Source organism: Muntiacus reevesi, chromosome 2, assembly GCF_963930625.1.
Source record: "Muntiacus reevesi chromosome 2, mMunRee1.1, whole genome shotgun sequence".
Taxonomy (NCBI): Eukaryota; Metazoa; Chordata; class Mammalia; order Artiodactyla; family Cervidae; genus Muntiacus; species Muntiacus reevesi.
In genome coordinates, this window is record NC_089250.1 from 104,435,528 (window position 1) to 104,457,340 (window position 21,813).

Below are 21,813 nucleotides of genomic sequence, written 5' to 3' on the forward strand. Positions count from 1 at the left end.
AGTGGTAGATCTGGGAGTGGGTGTGAGAGTGGGACATAAAGGTTTTTTTTAGAAAAGCACCAGAGATGCATAGCTATTATAATTTAGGGAGACAGAAGCATTTTTTCACCATCAACTGAACAACCCACTGGTTGTTCAGTTCACATTACTGAATCCATAAGGTCACTTTAGATAAACATATAGCCCCTGATTTCAGGCCAACCCATAATTATACAGAAGACCTGTAGCAATCACAGATTTATCTTTGGGGTTTCAGCTATTCAGGACGAATAATCAAACTCTAGGACGTGTCAGTTCAGTTCAGATGCTCAGTCTTGTCCAACTCTTCCCCGAAATGTAGCAAATTGAAATGTTGCAAAGACAAATTTGATACTCATGTTAAAAAGCTGGTGTTCTAGACAGTGTCAAAAGGTTTGAGTGCCCCTCCACCTACATCTCAATTTGTCTTTTCTCCATTCAAGAGTAGCTAGGTTGATATGCTCATGAAGAGATGATAAGAAAGTAAAAAACAAGCTAGCACCAGTGATGTAAGGAAAGGTATATGCCAAAGAGTTAGCCCTTTGTATTATCAAAAGGTTTCCACTTTTGTTCAAGGTTGTAACTCACGGTCAGTTACTCCCCATAAGTAAAATCCTTTTATCCATTGCAAATACATAAACTGTGGAAGACATTTTAGGCTTGTTTCTTTCCTAGATTTCTCCAGATTTCCCTATTATTCATTCTGTTTCATGGGAACATCTTTCCCAAAACGTTTTGGTAAACTCAAAGCTTTCAGATTGGTGTGGCAGAGAAAGCAAAGATCTGGGATTCAGGAGATAAGCTCTCTAGTCCTCACTGTGCCACTGATAGTGTGACTTAAGCCAAATTAATCCCTCTTAGGGGGTTGTATGCTTAGTCGTTCGGTCGTGTACCACTTTTTGTGATACATGGACTGCAGCCGCCAGGCTCCTCTATCCATCAGTATTCTCCAAGCAAAAATACTGGAGTGGGTTGCTATGCCCTCCTCCAGGGGACCTTCCCAACCCACGGATCGAATCCCGGTCTCCCGCATTGCAGACGGATTCTTCACCCACTGAACCACCAGGGAGCCCCTTAGGGGGTTAGTTTCCTCTAATGTCAAATGGGTAAGGTGGGAAGGCCCTAAAATGAACAAAGGATTAACTTCAAAACTAAAACCTTGCGGGAAGGTTGTTCTGCCCTGGCCTTCACTCCAAGCCCACCTACGGGGACCCCATGACGCCCCTTCCCACCAACGCTAGGGGCTGGCTTCGCGCGTAGCCGTTAGACGTTAACGCCTCACTCCGCAATGGGCGGGGCCGAGGCTGGCAGCTTCCGGCGGCGAAGAGCAACGCGACGCGTGGCGTTCGCTTAGCTCTCGCACGGGCCGGTCCTCCTTCCAGCCAGTCGCGCCTGTGAGCCACGCTCCACCGCTGTTGGGGTTCTCCTCAAAGCTTGCACTGCACGCTGGGAAGCTCCAAATCATCTCCGCTGTGCTGCGAGGAGCTGTTTCGAGTGGGGGAGGGGGAGAGAAAGCGGGGGGGGGGGGAGAAATGCCGAACATTTTATGCTAATCAGTTTGCGTATCCTTTATGGCGATTGGCCAGGGTTTTACTCTAGAAGCCAATCATTTCAGAATAAGGGTGGGTCAGTCGAGACTCCTCGCATTGATTGGCTGGGAGACGGCGTCGCAAGGAAGGAGTTTAAACTGGGAGTATCCGGGATTATTTTCCCCCGCCGTGCGATGCGTGTTCCGGAAGTGACGTGCGGCCTTGGCCGGGAGGCCGTCCAGCCCCCGCTTCCTTTCACGCTGTCGGTGCCCGTAGGTGGTTGTGGCCACCGTGCCCAGGGGGAGGCGGCAGCAAGCGGTGGAGGCGAATGATGCCTGGGAAACTCCTCTGGGGGGACATTATGGAGCTGGAGGCACCCTTGGAGGAGACCGAGAGCCAGAGGAAGGAGAGGCAAAAGGTGCGCTGAGGATGGGCCGCGCCTCCTGGGCAGTGCCGGCTTGGGCGGGGAGGGAAGTCTCCCTGATGGTCTGTCACCAACCGGGCCGGAGCATCCGAGGGCCTCTCCTCGCGCCGGCCTCGTTCCTGGGAGGTCGCTCTGGAACCATTCCAACCTCCACATCCCCAGCCGGAGAAGGGCAGCATTGGGCTTTGGCCCAGCCTCCCGTGGTCCCCCAGTCCTTGCCGTCGGCGCCTAAGAGATGGGCAGACTCAAGTTCTCATCGCGGAGTCAATTCTTTCCTCTTCTTAAGCAGCGAGGCCTGTCGTTTGGTTCTCGTTGGCCGTCTTAGAAGATGATTGCCTTGAATATGTGTAACTTCTCCGTCATCCTGTCCTGTATGCGAGAATCTTGGGGAAAGCGATCTTAGCTTTACAAACCTCGATAACGGGTCAGTAGAGGATTGAGGAAAAGTGTTACAGCCAGCATTGCCAGGATTTGGCTGATGGAGATCATGTGGGTTATTATTATTACTCTTGTTGTTATTACTATTATTATTAATAGTCTTTTCTCTTAGTGTTCTCATTCAATTCACAAATATTTATTGAGCCTAATTTATACCAGACTCTGCTGGGCACCAAGAAAGTCCCTGCCCTCAAGGAGTCTGTTAGAAGAGTTGCAGAGACTTCCCGCCCCACTTCTCAAGAGACTTAGAGAAAAGGAAACAGTGCTTTGGAGGGTAAGGAAGCAGTATTTGAAGCCTGACACTTGACCAAAGAATGAAAATATTCTGCATAGCTCCAGAAAGCCGACCCTACCCTTCTGACCTTGCCAACAAGGTAGACTTGCCATTCCAGCCAAGCAATTATTTATTTATTTATTTTTTATTGTGGCAAAATACACGTACCATAAAATTTACATTTACTTTTTAAAGTTAATTAATTATTTTTGGCTGCCCTGGCATGTGGGATCTAGTTTCCCAACCAGGAGTTGAGCCAAGGTCCTTTGTGTTGAGAGCATTGAGTCTTAGCAACTGGACCACCAGGGAAATCCCTAATTGTTTTAAAGTATATAGTTTTGTAGCAGTAAGTACAGTCACATTTGTTTGCAGACATCATCTTCATTGATCTCCAAAACTTTTCATTCTCCCAAACTGAAACTTTGTGCCCATTAAACATCACCCTCCTCAGTTGCCTTGTCTCCCCAACCTTTGGCATCTACCATTCTCCTCTCTGTCTCTATGCATTTGACTACTCTAGATAACTCCTGTAAGTGAAATCATCAAGCAGTTATTTTAGTTTTTGCACCTCCAAAAATACTTGTCCCTTGTTTTGCATCCATATCCTGTCCATATGTCAAAGTTCAGTTTGTGTCTGTTACAACCATTCCAGTGTACACATACAGTAATCTCATTCCCCCTTAAAGTCTTGTTCCAGTGCTGGTCTTATAATTTGATTAGCATTTATTATTCACTTCCTTGTAAAGTTAGCTCATTCTTCCTATGTGTATCCTTCCCCCAAATTTCCCAAAGATTCTTGAGGGAAATTACCATATCTTTGCCCATGCTTGTATTTCACTTTATCTTTGTAAATTGGTAGTTTTCACATTGTAGTTTCTCTAGATGTACTCATTAATTTTCCTTTAGTTATGAAAGATAATGAAAAATTTGGAAACAGATTAGAGTACCAACTAATAGAAATAGAGCATTCAAATAGTGGTCTGGCATTGAGATGAAGGTAACTGGGTTTGGATATGTTGAGATATGGAGCTGGGCCTTAGGTTCTCAGAATTGGGGTGCAGGTTAGGAAGGAAGCCTGGAAATGTATGTTGAAGCCATGAAAATGGTATGAAAGTGTACATAAAGAACAGAGACTTAAGCATCCACAAAAGGAGAAAGAGGAAACATCGAAGAAGATAGAGGTAAGAGAGTAAAGAGGGGATATTGTGTGTCTTGGAAGCCAAGAAAGTGGAGAATGTTGAGCACGGTGGATCTGATATGGAACAATGTATTTCATCACATTGCGATTTTGCTGGGCTTGGACCTTCAGGTCTAATTTTACCTTGCTTCATCTCCCTGAAGTGCTGGGCCCAGGAGCAATTGAAACCCCAAGGCTGGGTCTATAAATAATCTTGTTTTTCTATAGAACCTATTGGTTTGATGAGATGTGGGCTAGTTCAGTTAACTAAAGATCAAATGATGAAACATATAACTGTATAGCTTGTATTAACGTAAAGCTCTAATGTTTACAAAGCATTTTCATACATGTTACTCATTTTTCATAGCAACTTTTATGGATGAGAAACTTGTACGTGAAAGTATTCTGTATAAAAACTGTAAATCATGGTGAAATATTTTGGTGGTGGTAGTTTTTAACAAGACAAGTCATTACTGTGTAATTTATTTTGAACGTTTGACCAAGTAATTTTGAAGTGCTGAATTTCCAAAACATTTCTTGCTGTATGCCAATATTAAAATGCTGGTTACTAGCTTGGCATTTCAAAACTAAAGTTGCAGAAAGTCACCTCCTTTCCTCCTTTTTAAGTCCTGTTAGCCAAAAAAATTTTTTTTTCTGTTATCCAGATTTTTAAAACTTTAAAAAAATTTCTGGGATTTCTAATACAGTTGTCCTTCCATAGGAGTATTAACAAACATGGTTTTATATAAATTACATACTTTGGTCTCTGTTTATCAGAGTTCAGAGAGGAAGCATGATGTGAAAAGAGCATGGGCTTTCAAGTCAAATAGCACTTTCATTTGCAGGAAATCCCATATGTGGGTCTTTGCAAAGTTACTTATATCTGAGAACTTGTTTCCTCATCTGTAAAATGGCAAAGCTAATACAGGTTCCCTATCCCTTATCCAAAATCCTTGAGGCTAGTTTTGGAATTCAAAACTCCGGGGATTTTTAAAAGGGTAACACAAACACTTTAATGTTAAATATGAATATTCATATTGAATGGAATAAATAAAGATTATAAATAGTTTTACGTTTTTTGAAGTCAAATTTTGCCACAAAATGACTTGAGGTCAGATAAGGTTTTGTCTCCAAATAAGTTACAAAAAAAACTTTCGGTTTTCAGAGCATTATGGATATCGGAATTTCGGATAAGGGATTATGGACCTGTACTTCCCTTATAGGGTTGTTATGAAGATTTAAACAAGATAAGCTGAAAACATTTTACACAGTGCTGGGTAGGTACTTAATAAATCTTAACTTCTTTCTTGAAGATATTAGAAATTTGTGCTTTTTAATTTATAGTCTTGAGTTCTCATTCTTCTACTGAAAAGGAATTATTTCAGTTTTCCTTAAATGTTATAATGGGATTAGAGAGGGACTAGAGGCTAAGTCTTAAGAGTGCAAGAGTTGGGATGAGAACGAAAACAATGGATAGCAACTAGTCTAGAATTCTACCAGCTAACTTTTTAAGATTGCGATAAATTGAGCTTTGCTGGTTGGGGGGAGTCATACTCTAACTTCTCTAGAGTCTTAGAAGCAGACCTTGTGACCCTCCTGTCACTGCTTCTTTGTTTTTCCACAGAGTGATAGAAGGAAGTCAAGGCACCATTATGACTCAGATGAGAAATCAGAAACAAGAGAAAATGGTGTTACAGATGACTTGGATGCTCCCAAACCCAAAAAAGCTAAAATGAAAGAGAAGCTAAATGGTGACACCGAGGAAGGATGTGATAGACTTTCAGATGAATTTTCTAAATCTCATAAGCCAAGAAGAAAAGATCTATCAAATGGAGATATTGATGAACATGAAAAAAAATCAAAGCGAGTGTCATCTTTAAATAGTTCTACTCATAAATCAAGTGATAGTAAACTAGAAGAGGTATGGATATTTTTTGTTTTGCATTTGACATTATCATTGAAATATAGGATAATTTGATTTTTATAGACTAATTAGAATTGATTCTATAATATTTCCTGCTTAATGTCCAATACTCACAGTTGGACTGGGGGATCTATAGAGCTGAAACCTGAGCCTTTTTTCTTTTGTCCTTTGTTTTTTTAATTATATTACCTTTTTCTTGGTGCAGAGGTTGGTGGAGAAGGAGTGATGGTCAAATTTAAACCTTTCCTATACATTGGGTTCCTAAATAGATTTTCCAAATTGCTAATTGATGGTCACCTACTTGTATTTTTGTGGTTATTTCAGTCCTTGCCAGTACTCATTAATTAAATTCTGACTTTTCTGAAAACGGGGTACATAAAGTCTTCTTGATATTGTATATTTTGCCTTATTATTATTGTACTTCTGTAACAATAGCAACTTTAAGTGATTTTTAGGTCTATTGTAATTCAGTCTTAAAGCTGTTTGCTATTTTTAAGCAGAAATGACACATATACAAATGATCTGAAGATCTCTGTTCTCCTGGGTATTAATTTTGGGGGGAGGTATCAAAAACATGCTTAGTATAGAATCTTCATTCCTGGGTCACTGCTTTTATCAGTATCTGTTAGTGTAGGTATTTTCTTGCACTGAATTTATTCAATTTGTATCTTCTAGCCGAGTTCATAGGTTTATCTAGGTATTATAAATTGTCAGTAAATCATTCAGATCTTCAGAAAGAAACAACTTTGAGATGCTTAATAACTTGATATTTAGTATTCTTTATATTTAAAAAATCTGATAGTTGCTGTTAATTTAGATACATTTGAACTGAATGTGCTATCTTTGGGAAGCTTTGAGAGAAGATGTTGAATCCTTGCTTTACAGTGTCTCCTGCAGTTTGTGGGTTTGCTATCTGTCAGGAAGCACATCTGTTAGAAAGTTGATCTAAAGAAGACCCTGCAAATCTGAGTTGCTCAGTAGTGGAATGTACATCTTGCTGTGTTGGGGTTTTTGCCTGCTATACTGCTCTGTATTATAATAGGCTTAACTTTATTATTTTGTTTAGATTATGTTAGAGTTCAGGAATTCTACTTTTAGGAGTTTTCTTTCTAAAGACATAATCATGAGGTGTGCCGAGTTGTGTGAATCAGTATCTTATCACAGTGATGTTGATAATAGCAAAAAATTTAAGCATCTTAAATGTCTGATAGTAGGCAAATTGGTTTAATAATATGTTGCTATATTCCTGCAATAGAATGCATTGATTCTAAAGAGCATAAGTATGTTAAAAAGATATTCAGTCTATCTTATTAAATGCAAAAAAAAGCAGATTACAAAATAGTATATGCAATATGATTTTATTTAATTTTAAAATGTATATATGCATAGAGTAAGGATTGGACAAGTATGTGTTTCAAATGTGGTTTTAGCTGACCAGATTGTAGATAACTATTAATATGTGGTTTCTAAAATTTCTGCAATGAAAATGTATTATTTTTGTAATAAAATTTTTCTCTTTTAATCTTAAAAAAATAACAGCATTTAGGTTTGCTTAAATGGATTACATTTGCATTTGCTATTATATCTTTTATCTGGTTTTTCATTTGAAAATTGCTATTGTGTATGATTTTGTAATTACTTTCTTTAAACAACCAATGATAAAGTTTATAAAGTAGATATATTGTCTTTGTTTTATTTATACATTGACTAATATACAAAGTTTTCAATAGATGTTAAATTATAATATGTATATGTATAACCTGTATATATATGTTAGAGAAATTTTCAAGCTTACAGGAACTTTTCCTTGTATGACTGAACTAAAATATGCTTTTTAGATTCATAGAACAACTTACTTAACTTTTAGAAACAATTTACTTTCCTCATTGCTTAGTTTCTTTTGAGGTTGGTTTATAGTCTGGTGTTAATCTTGTAATTAATACTATCTATGTCTGTGAATATGGAGTTATTGAATAACTTCTGTAATATCTTAGTCAAGTGGAATTATATTTTGATTTATGTAGTAAATGTATGTCTAAAGGAAGTTTTATGTCTGAGTTAATAATTTTTAAATGCTTTATGGGAAAATGTATTAAATAAGCTTGATGTTTAAAGGGATACTTTTGAGATTAAAAGAATTTCCCATTAATTTATCTTGTAAGTTACCCAGTTTTTGCAAGTACTAACTAGAAATTGATTTGCTAGCTCCTTTAGTAAAACTAAAAGCAGTAAATGCATGAAAGATTCTAAATACCTAGTTGGATATGAACTGTATTAGAACTTTGATTTCATTTTGACAGACCCTAACACGTGAACAGAAAGAAGGAGCCTTCTCCAATTTCCCTATTTCTGAAGAGACTATAAAGCTTCTGAAAGGTACATTGAATTTTAATGTATATGCAATTGAAAATCTAAAACTAGATTTTAGAAAACTCTTGTACCTTTTCTGACCCAGAGAAAAATGTACAAAACATAGAGAAATAGCTTTTATAATTGCAGTTATTTCTGCATCATTTTTTGGGTATTCTGATCAGTTTTTAACAAAGAATTAAATTATTTGTTAAAAGTTGAGACCGATTTTTAAATAATTCCTCTTTGGGGTAGGAATAGTTGTAGATGTTGCCAGGTGGTATATCGTTAGGCACATGTTGATGAATCAGAAATGTTAATTTCATTTTCTTAATGCTAGTCTTAAGTAAATATTTCAATGAAATTTCGTTTTACAGGTCGAGGGGTAACATATCTCTTTCCTATTCAAGTTAAGACTTTTGGTCCTGTATATGAAGGAAAAGATTTAATTGCTCAAGCGCGGACAGGAACAGGAAAGACATTTTCTTTTGCCATCCCCTTGATTGAAAGACTCCAAAGAAATCAAGAGACAATTAAAAAAAGCCGCTCACCAAAGGTAACTATTATAGGGAGTAAAAGTTTTAAACATTACTCTAATGGAAAGAGAAAGAAAGAATATACCGGTCTTGGGAATTTCTTGGTGGTCCGGTGATTAGGACTTGGTGCTTCTAATGCCATGGCCCTGGTTCAGTCTCTGGTCAGGGAACTAAGATCCTGCAAGCTGCATGGCATGGCCCAAAAAAAGAAAAAGAAAGAAACAGTATACTGGTCTTAAGTTCAAGTGCCCCAAAGATAGAAAAGTTACTCCTGGGCATAAAGTAAAAATTTGGGGCCTAAACCAAAAGTTTGATTTTTAAGATAAATCTCAAGTGAAGCTAAAGTGAGTTATTGCATATGAATGTAATGTCTATGGATCCACAGATGTCTTTGATAACTGTATATTTTGAAGCCAGCATATCTAATTTCTTCTTTTTTCAGTCCTAACCTTTGCTTTTTTTCTTTTTTTTCTAACCTTTGCTTTTAAACAGTGATTTTGCTAGAGGTATTGATTTATTTGGTCATTTAATAAATAATATTTATTTTATTGATTGACTTTTAGAGTATTATAGAAGTGATACTGAAGATCTGTCTTAACAATATCAGTAGTAAAGAACAGAGAGGACCTAGTGAAATTTTGGCCTAAACTTTGGACTTTTTAGAACCTGTGTTCACTTTCAGGTTCATAAAAGTGCAGGGAAAAAAAAACAGTATTGGGACTTGCCTGGCCATCTAGTGGCTAAAACTCCAGGGTTCCACTGCAGGGGTCACAGGTTCAGTCCCTGGTCAGCCACCTGGGGATCCCCAAATAGTGTGAAAGTAAATTCACATATATGACTATAATTAAATAATAATGGTCTTGGAACAGGACAGATCTTTTTTAGAGAGTTCTGTTTCTTAGGTGAAATTAGGAAGATTGAGAGTAATAGAAATAGGACACAATCCCAACACTGTCTTTAAAACTTTCATGCTAGAAGGATGTTACTGGAGATTCCAACTCTGTCACTTCTAGCTATTTGATCTTGGGTAAGACTCAACTTCTCTAAGACTCATGTTCCTCATTTGTAAAATTGGGAAGATAATACCACATCATAGGTTTTTTTTGTGTGAGGATTAAATGAAATTGTGTAAAGCACTGTTATTTGCATAATTATAATTGACCCTGTACATTGAAAGGTTATGGCTACCTTTTGTTAAATCTGCAGTTTCAAAATATAAAAAAAGGGAATTGAAGTGTAAATCAATTTCTGTATAACCTGTTTGAAGCATGAGTTTTATTTGCTTAATAAAACAAGTAAGTCTCTTGGAATCCTGTGTAGAAGAAGCTCTTCTCATTAAACACCAAACAGTTAAGTCCATTCTCCAGTGTGTACATGTTAAGTCACTTCAGTTGTGTCTGACTCTTTGAGACCCTATGCACTATAGCCTACCAGGTTCATCTATCCAAGGGGTTCTCCAGGCAAGACTACTGGAGTGGGCTGCGATGTCCTTCTCCAGGGGATCTTACCTACCCAGGGGTCAAACTCAGATCTCTGCACAACTCCTGCATTGGCAGGTGGGCTCTTTACTGCTAGCACCACCTGGGAAGCCCTCCATTCTCTGGTGCTAGCTACAAATTGAATTTTATATGCGACTTGCAATTTAAATAAATTGAACTATTTCTTTTTAAAAAATGGCACATGTTGGACATTCATTCATTCATTCAACAAATATTTTTTGAGTACCTGCTTTGTGCCAGGCACTGTTTGAAGTCCAGGAAATATAGTAGCTCATACTGACATAAATCTCTGCCTTCATGGAGCTTACATTTTAGTGGGCAAGATAGACAGTGAGCAAATATGTAGAATATAAATATTTTATATGGTATAAGTATTAAAAAGAAACAGTTAATCAGGGTTGGGAGGATATGAAAAGAAGGTTAGGAATCTTTTTGAGAAAGTGACTTTTGAAAAGAGATCTGAAGGAAGTAATGGTGGTTTTCAGTCTCTAAGTTGTGTCCAAGTCTTGTGACCCCGTGGACTGTAGCCTGCCAGGCTCCTCTATCCATGAAATTTTCCAGGCAAGAATACTGGAGTGGGTTGCCATTTCCTTCTCTAGAAGGAAATAAAGGAGGATATAATAAACATAAGCCGTCCTTGTTATTGTTTGTGCTCTGTCTTTAAATACTATGACATTAATGATGAGATTTCTAGTTTTAAATGCTTCTTTAAAAGTGTCAGTTTGAATTTAGAGATCTATAAAAATTTATCTTTTTGTTTTTAAAACCTTTTGCTCAGGTACTTGTTTTGGCTCCTACAAGGGAACTGGCAAACCAAGTAGCCAAAGACTTCAAAGATATAACTAGGAAACTCAGTGTGGCATGTTTTTATGGTGGAACATCGTATCAAAGCCAAAGTGAGTAACTATATATGATGGTAGCACAAAGATCCATTTGCTACTGAAATTAAAAAAAGTATGATGTGAAAATCTGTATTTGAGTTTTATATATTACTGTTATTTCTCTCCTCTCACAGTTAATCATATTCGAAATGGTATTGACATCTTGGTTGGGACCCCAGGTCGGATCAAAGACCATCTGCAGAGCGGCCGATTAGATCTTTCTAAACTGCGCCACGTGGTGCTTGATGAAGTGGATCAAATGTTAGATTTAGGTTTTGCTGAGCAAGTTGAAGACATTCTCCATGAGTCCTACAAAACTGGTATATACTAATTCAGAATAAGCACATTTAGCAATTATTCTCTTATCTAAAAGCTTATGAGTTGTTTATTTTATAATTTTTAATATTAATACATGTCCCCAGTGTTCTAACAAAACTGAAAGTATTTGGTATCTTCTGAACAAGAATGCTTAATAGTATACATTAATCATTTTCTTCACTTTCCATGTTTTCTTACGTGTATTATTTTATAGGAGTAGTTTTACTAACTTATTTTATTGATTTCATTGCTCATTGTTCTTTCTTAAATTTGCATCTTCTGCTTCGGTTCAGTTTTCTTCATATTTTCCCTCAGTTTTGAAAGTTGAAAGTTTTAATAACTGCGGTAAAGGTCAAAATTCACCCCAGGTTTTGAATTTTTCATTATTTCTTTGAAGTTTGGGGGGATTTTTAAGAGCTGACTATCTTGTGGGATATTAAGAAATAAAGCATTTGAATTCTTTTTGTTTATTTAAGATTCTGAAGACAATCCTCAGACTTTACTTTTTTCTGCAACTTGCCCACAGTGGGTATACAAAGTTGCAAAAAAATACATGAAATCCAGATATGAACAGGTTGACCTTGTTGGGAAAATGACTCAAAAGGCTGCAACTACTGTAGAAGTAAGTAGCTTTCCATTGTAATAGATTTTAGATTTTAGCTGGTGTTTTGAAATTTGTTGAAGCTAAACATATGTTTTGGGTACCAATTCAGGCCAAATCTTCTGTTTTTGGTCCTTAGTCAAAAAGATGCCTAGGTATTTCTATAGTCTAAGACTGAGGAGCAGAGTTAAATAGAGGAAAAAGTTTGCAAACAGGCAAGTCCTAACAGGAGAGAGATACAAATATCCATAGAGACAGATTTAAAGTATGTAGAATGTGAGAAGTGAGGTGATTTTTCAGCTTGCTGGTGTTGGGATAATTTATTAAAGCTTAGGTGGAATAAAGATCCTCATTTCATACCCTGTACCAACAGTATTCACCAATATTTTAAAAAATTAAGCCATAAAATAATTTACAGCAGTTTGTAGATCATTATTTGATTTCAGGGAGGGAAGGCTTTTCTAGACATAAAGATAGAAGACACCATAAAGGAAAAGCTTTATAATTTTGACTCTATGAAAATTTAAACTTGTAGTATATATATATATATATATATATATATATATATATATATATATATATATATATATTTAAACTTGTAGTATATATTTTTTAAGAGAATTAAGGTAATATTTGCAATATTTTTGACAAGTATGTATCACATATGTCACCTTTACATTTGATAGATGTACATATATGTGTATGTAGATAAAAATAGTCCAGGTGGACAAGAGTATGATCTATAAACACAGCATAATGGCTAAAAGGAATGAATTTGAGTGATAAAACCAGATTACAAAATTCTCAGTACAGAATCATACTATTTTAAAAGATACACAAATAGTCCTAAATAGATTCTTTAGATATTTATAGGTGGATAGGTGGGAAGGATAAGCATCAAACTAATAATAATGATTACTTCTGGGAAAGAAGAGCTTTTTAAAAACAAACAAACCCACAAAGTTACCATCACAGTAGAAACAACCAATTTTTAAAAATATTTTTAAATAGCTAGTGTTCACATTATCCTAGTTGTCTTTTTTTTGGTAAGTAGTTCGTTTGAATATAGATTCACATAAGATCCTTATATTGCTACTGGTTTATATGTGTTTTAAGTTTTTTTTATCCTTGTGCTGAACGTTTACTCACCATATCTTTTTCTTTTTTAAAATTGAAATATAACCCAGAGGAGTTGGGTGGAGAGGGAGGTGGGGGGAGGATCGGGATGGGGAATACGTGTAACTCTATGGCTGATTCGTGTCAATGTATGACAAAACCCACTGAGATGTTGTGAAGTAATTGGCCTCCAACTAATAAAATAAAATTAAAAAAAAAATAAAATAAAATAAAATTGAAATATAGTTGATGTGCAATATTATGTTAGTTTCAGGTGTACTAAATAGTGATCTGATATTTGCCTATGTTATGAAATGGTCACCACAAGAAATCTGATAACCATCTGTTCCCATACTCAGTTGTTGCAATATTTTTGACCATATTCCTTATGCTGTATATTGCATCCCTTTGGCTTATTTATTTTATAACAAGAAGTTTTTGCCTATCAATCCCTGTCACCTGTTTCAAGGTCCCCCCCCCAACTTTGGCACTTCAAAACAGTACCTCTGTTTTGTATTTTGTATCTATGTTTCTGTTTTCATTTTTTTTGTTTTGTTTTTTAGGATTCCACATATAAGTGAGATCATACAGTATTTGTCTCTCTCTCTCTGACATTTTCCAGATTCATCCATGTTGTTGAAAATGGCAAGGTTTCGTTTTCTTATTTATCACTGAGTAATATTCCACCATATATATCTTCTTTATCCAATTATCTATTAAATATTTTAAATATAGATTCCTCTGTCCCTTCTTTTCTTTGCAGTTTTTAATTGAATAAAAGATTGTCTTTCAAGTTTCCCATAGTTTCAGTTTTGTTGATTTGCAACTCTGGTGTTAGTTAACATGTTCCTCTGCTTTAATATTCCTGTGAGTTAATGGTTAAGATTGTCAGGCTTGATCAGATTCAGGATCTTTTTATTTTTATTTATTTGTTAGGTTGGTGCAGACGTAATTATGTTTTGGGACTGTGAATTTTAAATCAATACAACTAGGTTCAGGCACATCTTTATTAATCAAAATAAGAACCATTTCAATCAACACATTTTTGCCAACAAGAAATAAGTTTGCTTATTCTTGTAGCATAAAAATTCATGCTCTGGGATTCAACGAACTCTTGGAAAGCATTTTCTTCGTCCTGCTGATTGTGGAAGCGTTTTCCCTACAAAAAGTTGTCAAGATGCTTAAAGAAGTGATAGTCGGTGGCAAGAGGTCAGGTGAATGTGGCAAATGAGGCAAAGCTTCATAGTTCAACTTTTGAAGTGTTGGTCGTGCAGTGTGCAGTCAGGTGTTGTCATGGAGAAGAATTGAACCCCTTCTTTTGACCAATGCTGGTGGCAGGTGTTGCAGTTTTCAGTGCTTTTCATCAATTTGTTGAGCATACTTCTCAGATGTAATGATTTCGCCCGGATTCAGAAAGCTATAGTGGATAAGATGGGCAGCAGACTACCAAACAGTGACCGTGATCTTTTGGTGCAAGTTTGGCTTTGGAAGTGCTCTGGAGCTTCTTCTCAGTCCAACTACCAAGCTGATCGTCACTGGTTGTCGTGTAAAATCCACTTTTCATTGCACGTCATAATCCGATCGAGAGATGGTTCGTTGTTTGTTCCATAGAATAAGAGAAGACAACACTTCACAATGATGATTTAAAAAAAATTTTTGGTCAGCTCATGAGGCTTATCAAGCTTTTTCACTTTTCCAGTTTGCTTCAAATGCCAAACAACTATAGAATGGTCAACTTTTGAGTTCTTCGGCAACATCTTGTGCAGTTGTAACAGGATCAGGTTTGATAATCCTCCCAATTGGTTGTTGCCAACTTCCATGGCCAGCCACCATGCTCCTCGTCTTCAGGGCTCTTGTCTCCTTTGCAGAACTACTTGAACCACTGCTACACTGTATGTTCGTTAGCAGTTCCTGGGCCAAATGTGTTGTTGATGTTGTGAGTTGTCTCTGCTGTTTTATGACCCATTTTGAACTCAAATAAGAAAATTGCTTGAATTTGCTTTTTTGTGTAACATCATTTCCATAGTCTAAAATAAGTATAAAATAAGTAATAAGTTATTAGCAAAAAAAACCCCATAAAGCGAGAAATGCACAGCAAAATGATGTATAAGATAACCTCATTTAGAATGTAGTCCAAAAATGGCAAATTTCAACAATGCAAAAACCATTATTACTTTTGCACCAACCTGATATTTTAAAAATTTATTTATAGCTGTGCTGGGTCATCGTTGCTGCATGGGTTTTTCTCTAGTTGCAGCAAGTGGGGGCTTCTCTCTAGTTGTGGTATGCGGCTTCTCATTGTGGCGGCTTCTCTTGTTGCAGAACTCTGGCACTGGGTGTGCAAGGTCCCGTAGTCGTGGCACGTGAGCACAGTAGTTACGGCTCTGAGGCTCTAGATCACAAGCTCTATAGTTGTGGTGCACTCGATGTGGGATCTTCCTGGATCAGGGATTGAACCCTGGTGTCCTGGATTGGCAGGCATATTTTTTTTTTTACCACTGAGCCACCAGGGAAGCCCTGCTTTTTTATTTTTATTTTTGGGAGGTGGAGAGGAAGAAGCAAGACTTTGATTTACCTGGTACAGATGATTCTTAATTTTCTTCTTTGTGCTTGGTGTGTTTTCCATGTGTTTAATAATTAATTGTTTTAAACAATTTTATTGAGATATAGTATGTTAAAATGAATAGATTTAAAATGATACAGTAGATTTTTCCTCAGCATTTTATCATGAAGACTTTCAAACACTGAAAGCTGAGAGAATTTTATAGTGAACACCCATGTACCCATCAGCTAGATTCTGCCAGTAATATTTTGCTGTATTTGCTTATTGCCTGTCTACTCATCCCTTATATCGATCTGATTTTTTAATTTACTTCAAATTACAGAAATTGTATACTTCCCTGTAAGTTGTTTTTGTTTTTTGGCTATACTATGCCACTTGCAGGATCTTAGTTCAGGGATTGAACTCTTGCCCTCAGCAGTGAAAGCGTGGAATTCTAACCACTGGACTGACATTGAATTCCCTTCCCATAAGTATTTTAGTGTGCATATCTTTAGCTAGATTTCAATATTTACAATTTTTTGAGTTGAAGTAAAATTCGTATAGCTAAAATTAAACACTTTGAAGTGTGCAATTCAGAGTCATTTAGTACATTCATGGTATTACACAACCATTGCTTCTATTTACTTCCAAAACACCTCGTTACCTGAAAAGGAAATCCTGTAGCTATTAAGCAGTCACTGTCCATTCCCACCTTATCGTAGCCCCAGGCAGCCACCAATCTTCTTTCTGTCTCTATGGATTTACCTCTTCTGGATATTTCATATAAATGTAGTCATTACAACATGTGGCTTTTTTGTGTTGGACTTCTTTGACTTAGCATAATGTTTTTGAGATTCATCCACCTAATATTTACAGTTTTTAAGATAAGATTTACATACAATAAAATGCAAGATTTTAAGTGTACATTTGCTTCATTTTAGTAGATTCATGCATGTGTGCAACCCAAACCCCTATCAAAACAAAGAATACTATACCATCATCACAGAAAGTTCCCCCTGCCCCTGCCCATTCCCCTTTCAGAGGCAACCCACTGTTATGTTTTTTCCATCATAGATTAGTTTTGCCTGTTCTAAAACTTCATATAAATGGTATCTTATTGTGTGTACTCTTTTTTCTGTAAGGCTTCGTTCACCTAGGATATGTTTTGAGATTCATCTATATTGTTGTACAGATCAGTAGTTGATTCCTTTTAACTGCTGAATAGTATTCCACTGCATAAATGTACTACAATTTGCCTATTGTTTCACTTGTTGAGGGCTGTTTTAAAGTGGCATCAGGGAGTATCATTGTCTTATTGTCTTCCAGGAAGACCAATTCTTGAGCAAATAGAAATAAATGTAGAAAAGAAATCTTTTCAATAATTTGAATGAAGCAGATATTTGATATTTTCTTTCCTTAAAGCATTTGGCCATCCAGTGCCACTGGTCTCAGAGACCAGCAGTTATTGGAGATGTCCTTCAAGTCTACAGTGGGTCTGAAGGGAGGGCTATTATCTTCTGTGAGACCAAAAAGAATGTAACTGAAATGGCCATGAATCCACACATAAAACAGGTAAGTCTTTTTTCATGCTTTCTTTAATTGAGATTATAGATTATGAATCACTGAGTAAAAAAGTCATGTCCTTTGTAGTCTAAGTTTGATTGTCATTCTTAGAATTGAGTCTAATTCAGAAAGATGTTAGAGCCAGCCTCTCATGATTTGTTAAGTCAGGATAGAATTCTGTCCATTTTTTTTTTTTTAATATATGATTTCTAAATCCTCTTGCAACTCTTTATTTATTTGGCTATGCTGGATCTTAGTTGTGGCATGTGAGATCTTCAGTTGTAGCATATGGGATCTCGTTCCCTGCCCAGAGAGTCAACCCACCTCCCTGCATTGGACATATGGAGTCTTAGCCGCTTGACCACCAGGAAAATCCTGAATTCTATCCATCTTCATCAGAAGTTTTCTTAAGACTTTGAAAATGTGATCTTGAAAACACAAAAGAGGGAAACAAGATGAGTTTCTGTGGATAAGAGTGGGTAATGTTGTAGAGTTGTGTAGAAGTTGAAACACAAATATTTACTGAATGAATGGGTCAGAACACTAAATCCTTATGTCTTTTAAGTTTTTATAATAGAAAATTTCAGACTTATCTAAGACATATACAGAAGTTGACAGTGTCATGAGCCCCTGTGTATTCGTTTTTCAGCTGCAACAATTATTTTATCCAAATGCCCCCTCACTTCTTGTGCCTTAATTAGCCTGATGCAAATGCTCGATAACATGTTATTATGCCCAGAAATATTTGGGTATGTATTTCTAAAATAAAAGGATTATTTTTTTTAAAGCTCACAATACTGTTAATGACATCTAAAAAATTAATAGTAATTAATATCTTCAAATATCAGTCTTCAAATTCTGTATTGCTTCATGCATACACGCTTTGTTTTTTCTTTTATGGCTTTTTTTTTTTAATCTGAATCCAAATAAGTGATTTCATTAAATCTCTTCAATACATGGATTCTTCAGTTTCTTCTTATAGCTTCTTAAATTATTTAAGAAACCAAGTTTTCATGAGTGATACCATTTAACAGAAAATAGTATGCTGCTGCTTTCTGTATTTCTTGTAAATTGAGGTTTGTTTGTTTGCAAATTTATTTCATAGGTGATATACTTCCATTAGGAGATATGTAATATCTAGTTCTTTTTCCTTTTTATGATATTAACATCTATTGGAAACAACACCATTGGCCTTTGTATCAGTGTCTCTTCAGTCATTTTTGCTGTCACTTAGTATCTAGAAGATTCCCAAGGAAGGGCTCATGATTCACTTTTCATTCTCATGCATTGGAGAAGGAAATGGCAAGTTGCCCACTGCGGTGTTCTTGCCTGGAAAATCCCAGGGACAGAGGAGCCTGGTAGGCTGCCGTCTCTGGGGTTGCACAGAGTCGGACACAACTGAAGTGACTTAGTAGTAGTAGTACTATTGATGATAGCTTGTTTGTAACTTTAAAATCATTTTGGATGGATATAAAATTCTTGGTTTACCTTTTCCTTCAGTATCTTAAATATGTTTTCCATTGGAATAAAGCATACTATAAAAAATCTGATGCCAAGCCTCATTCTACTGAAAATGGGCACTTGTTCATGGTGTCCATAAACTGTTAATGTGGCTACATTGAGAAGACAGGTTTTGCTTCCATCCCTGTAGTTTTATTGCAGTGGTGACAATGAGACCTGTAACATTTTTTGCTAGGCTCGTGAGTAAAAACTGGATATAATATGGCTTTTCAATATTAGGAAAGATGAAGGAATAAACACCAATGTACTTGCTATATTTAACTTCTAGAAAAAAAAAAAAAATCTGATGCCAGTCTGATTTTTTCCTGTTATAAGTGATTGATTTAGTTTTTTTGCCTGAATACAAATGTGTTTTTTCCTTTTTCTTTAAAAATCAGTAGTTACACTAGAATTTATTTTGGTGTTGTTCACTTTTTATGAGTGCACAGTGCACACAATTTGTAGTTTCAAATATACGTATTTTTAAATGTCAGCAAAATTTCTTGAATTCTAATTTTTCTGGTATTTGGTTTGTCTGATTGCTTTGGTTTTTTTCTTCAAGGACTCCTGTTATACATATGTTGGCTCTTTTTTCCTCTCTCCTTTATCACTTGATAACAGATTTTTAAAATCTTTATTTAAATTTTCAAACTTTTCAAAATTAAGGCATCATTTGTTGTATTCAGTCAGTCTTGTATTTCTTCCAGTATAGTCTTCATTGGTGAAAAGTCTTTGCCTTTTATTTCTACCTCTTTGAGTCATTTCATCCCATATTTTACTTTTTCTCGTTCTGCTTTTTCTTGTTCTCTCATATATCATATATTTAAAAATTTTCTTTTAGCTCATTCAGAAATATAATATATACTCTTTTATCTGTTTTGCAGGCATGCCTTTCTAGAGCTCTTTCATTGTTTTGGTGAATATTTTTTATTTGTCCTCTTACAATTACTTTCTATAGTATTTAACCATAACCTATTCTGTTGCTCATTTTTAGATGGGATTAATCTTTTCAAACTTTTAATGGGGAGCTATGGGTCAGAATAGTTTTCTCACTTCACAGGTCTAGAGCTGCCTCTTCTATTTTTGATAGTATTTAAGAATACAGTCTACTGTATCTCAGTAAAGCTGTTTTAAAAAAGTCTCCCACTTTCTGAGCTCTGGTTGATTTTCCCTTCACTTTTATCTGAGAGTCATCTCGTTCTTTTGCTTCTGGGATCCCTGTCATCCTCAGTTTGAATTTTAGGGCTTTGTTCCTGCAAAGGAAGCATCAGTTTGTTAGTTTGGAAGTTCATTTGGGCCCAGACTGTTTCAGGCTTTTTCAGCAGAATTTCTAGAATTCTAATTTTTTTGGTATTTGGTTTCACATTTTATCTCTGGCTCCTCACAATCACCCTTAAATGTGTAAGAATTCTACCAGTTCCAACTGACTTTCTCAAATTATGCTTTCCCTATTATGCTTTCTGGGGAGTATCTATCTGTTCTTAGGACTAGCAAGCCCCCCCCCCCAATAGGTTTTTGTCTCTACCTGCCTGCTTATGTTTGGAAACCATGAAAATACTTTGTCACTAAATTTTGTCATAGATGTTTGTGGAAAAGTATATTTGCTTTTGACTTTTAAAAAAAGTATCTTTTCTTAAAGCAGTTCTCCTAATTTGGGTTCCATGATATCACACAGGTTTTCTTCCTTCTTCCCTGGCTAATCTTTCCCAACTTTGTTGAAGTCTTTTTGTATTCTTACTTGCACTTTAAATACTGGCATTCCTTACAGTTCTACTTCTCTAATTGTTCTCACTTATTAACGTGTTCTTTCTGTGTATAGTGATTAGTTGCACTTTGGAGTCAGAACACAATGTAAATTCCAGTTGTGTTATTTCCTGGCTCTTTAACCTAGGGCAAATCACTTCATATTTCACTGCCCATGTTCCCATTTTAAAAATTGGTATTAATTTTTTTTTTTACTTTTAAGACAAAATAATTTAAGGTGTTTATTACAGTGCTTTTCTTACAACAAGCAGTCAGTAAGTATAGAAATATAGAAGTATAGCTGTGGAATTTGCTGGTGGTCTAGTGGTTAGGACTAAGTATTGTTATGCGTATAGATAAATATAACTCATCACTCTTATGGCTCCAGTCATATGTGCATATGCTATCTGTTTACAAACTTCTTTTTATAATACAGTTTTACAGTAGCTGTTAAAATGTCAAATGTTTATAATTTTTGACCTAGGAATTCAACTTCTAGGTAATGTAATCTACTGAAATATACATATACTGAGGGATCTGGAGATACAGTACAAGGTTATTCACTATAGCATTGTCTCTGAAGGTGAAAGTTTGGATCCTACCCAAATGTTCATTAGTAGAGTATTGCTAAAATAAATGATACTGGGAATTTCCTGGCAGTCCAGTGGTTAGAACTCAGAGCTTTCACTGCTGGGGCTGGGCTGAGTCCCTGGTGGGGAAACTAAGATTGCATGGGTCGCAGCCAGAAAGAAAAGAAGATAACCGTAGCCATATGAAGAAATCATATGTAGTTTTTTTTTTTTTTTTTTTTTTTTCATATGTAGTTTTAAAAAATTAAGTAGATGTGTATCTGGCTGAGATATAACAAATTTAGAAGGTAGGTTGTAAAACCATACATATATAGTATAATCTCTTTTTTTAAAAAAAGTTATTTATTTGGCTGCATGAGGTCTTCATTGCAGCATGTGGGATCTTGTTGGGATCAGCATGTGTGGCTTGTGAACTCTTAGTTGTAGCATGTGGGATCTAGTTCCCTGAGGAATCAAACCTAGGCCGCATACATTGAGAGTGCAGAGTCTTAGCCACTGGACCAGCAGGGAAGTCCCAATATAATCCCATCTTTGTAAGTAAATTCATCAAATTATATGCTAGGATTTGTGAGGTGTGTGTATTTAAAAAATAATGTGTGGAGGACTATTTACTGAACTGTTAGCAGTTACTTATTAGGAGACTGATATTAGGAAAGCTTTTGCATTTTATGCTAAACGTTTTTCTGCGTTGTTTGATTTTTAAAAGCATGTATTTTTATAATTACCAGATTGAGAAACAACAACAAAAAGAGGAAGGACATCCCTGGTGGTCCAGTGGTTAAGACTCCACA

At 36.1% G+C, this 21,813-nt stretch overlaps 1 protein-coding gene and 1 non-coding gene across 9 annotated transcripts in view; both read left to right on the plus strand.

Annotated features, from left to right (window-relative positions):
- The first annotated feature begins 1,721 nt into the window (after positions 1-1,721).
- Positions 1,722-21,813, plus strand: part of DDX50 (DExD-box helicase 50) — a 30,710-nt gene continuing 10,618 nt past the window's right edge. The window contains exons 1-9 of one of the 8 annotated variants that reach the window (XM_065922474.1): positions 1,821-1,965; positions 5,026-5,137; positions 5,485-5,781; positions 8,085-8,160; positions 8,511-8,689; positions 10,947-11,064; positions 11,184-11,369; positions 11,844-11,989; positions 17,049-17,198. In XM_065922474.1, the coding sequence (XP_065778546.1) occupies positions 5,593-5,781; positions 8,085-8,160; positions 8,511-8,689; positions 10,947-11,064; positions 11,184-11,369; positions 11,844-11,989; positions 17,049-17,198 (1,044 nt within the window). In that variant the 5' untranslated portion in view covers positions 1,821-1,965; positions 5,026-5,137; positions 5,485-5,592. Of the gene's footprint in view, positions 1,966-1,992; positions 2,396-2,439; positions 2,461-2,488; positions 3,865-5,025; positions 5,138-5,484; positions 5,782-8,084; positions 8,161-8,510; positions 8,690-10,946; positions 11,065-11,183; positions 11,370-11,843; positions 11,990-17,048; positions 17,199-21,813 lie in introns of those variants that run through there. The other 7 variants (XM_065922475.1, XM_065922476.1, XM_065922473.1 and 4 more) reach the window with 7 other exon arrangements.
- LOC136162264 (small nucleolar RNA SNORA1) lies at positions 18,745-18,877 on the plus strand. The gene has a single exon (XR_010662072.1). It is a non-coding gene; the product is annotated as a small nucleolar RNA SNORA1 (small nucleolar RNA).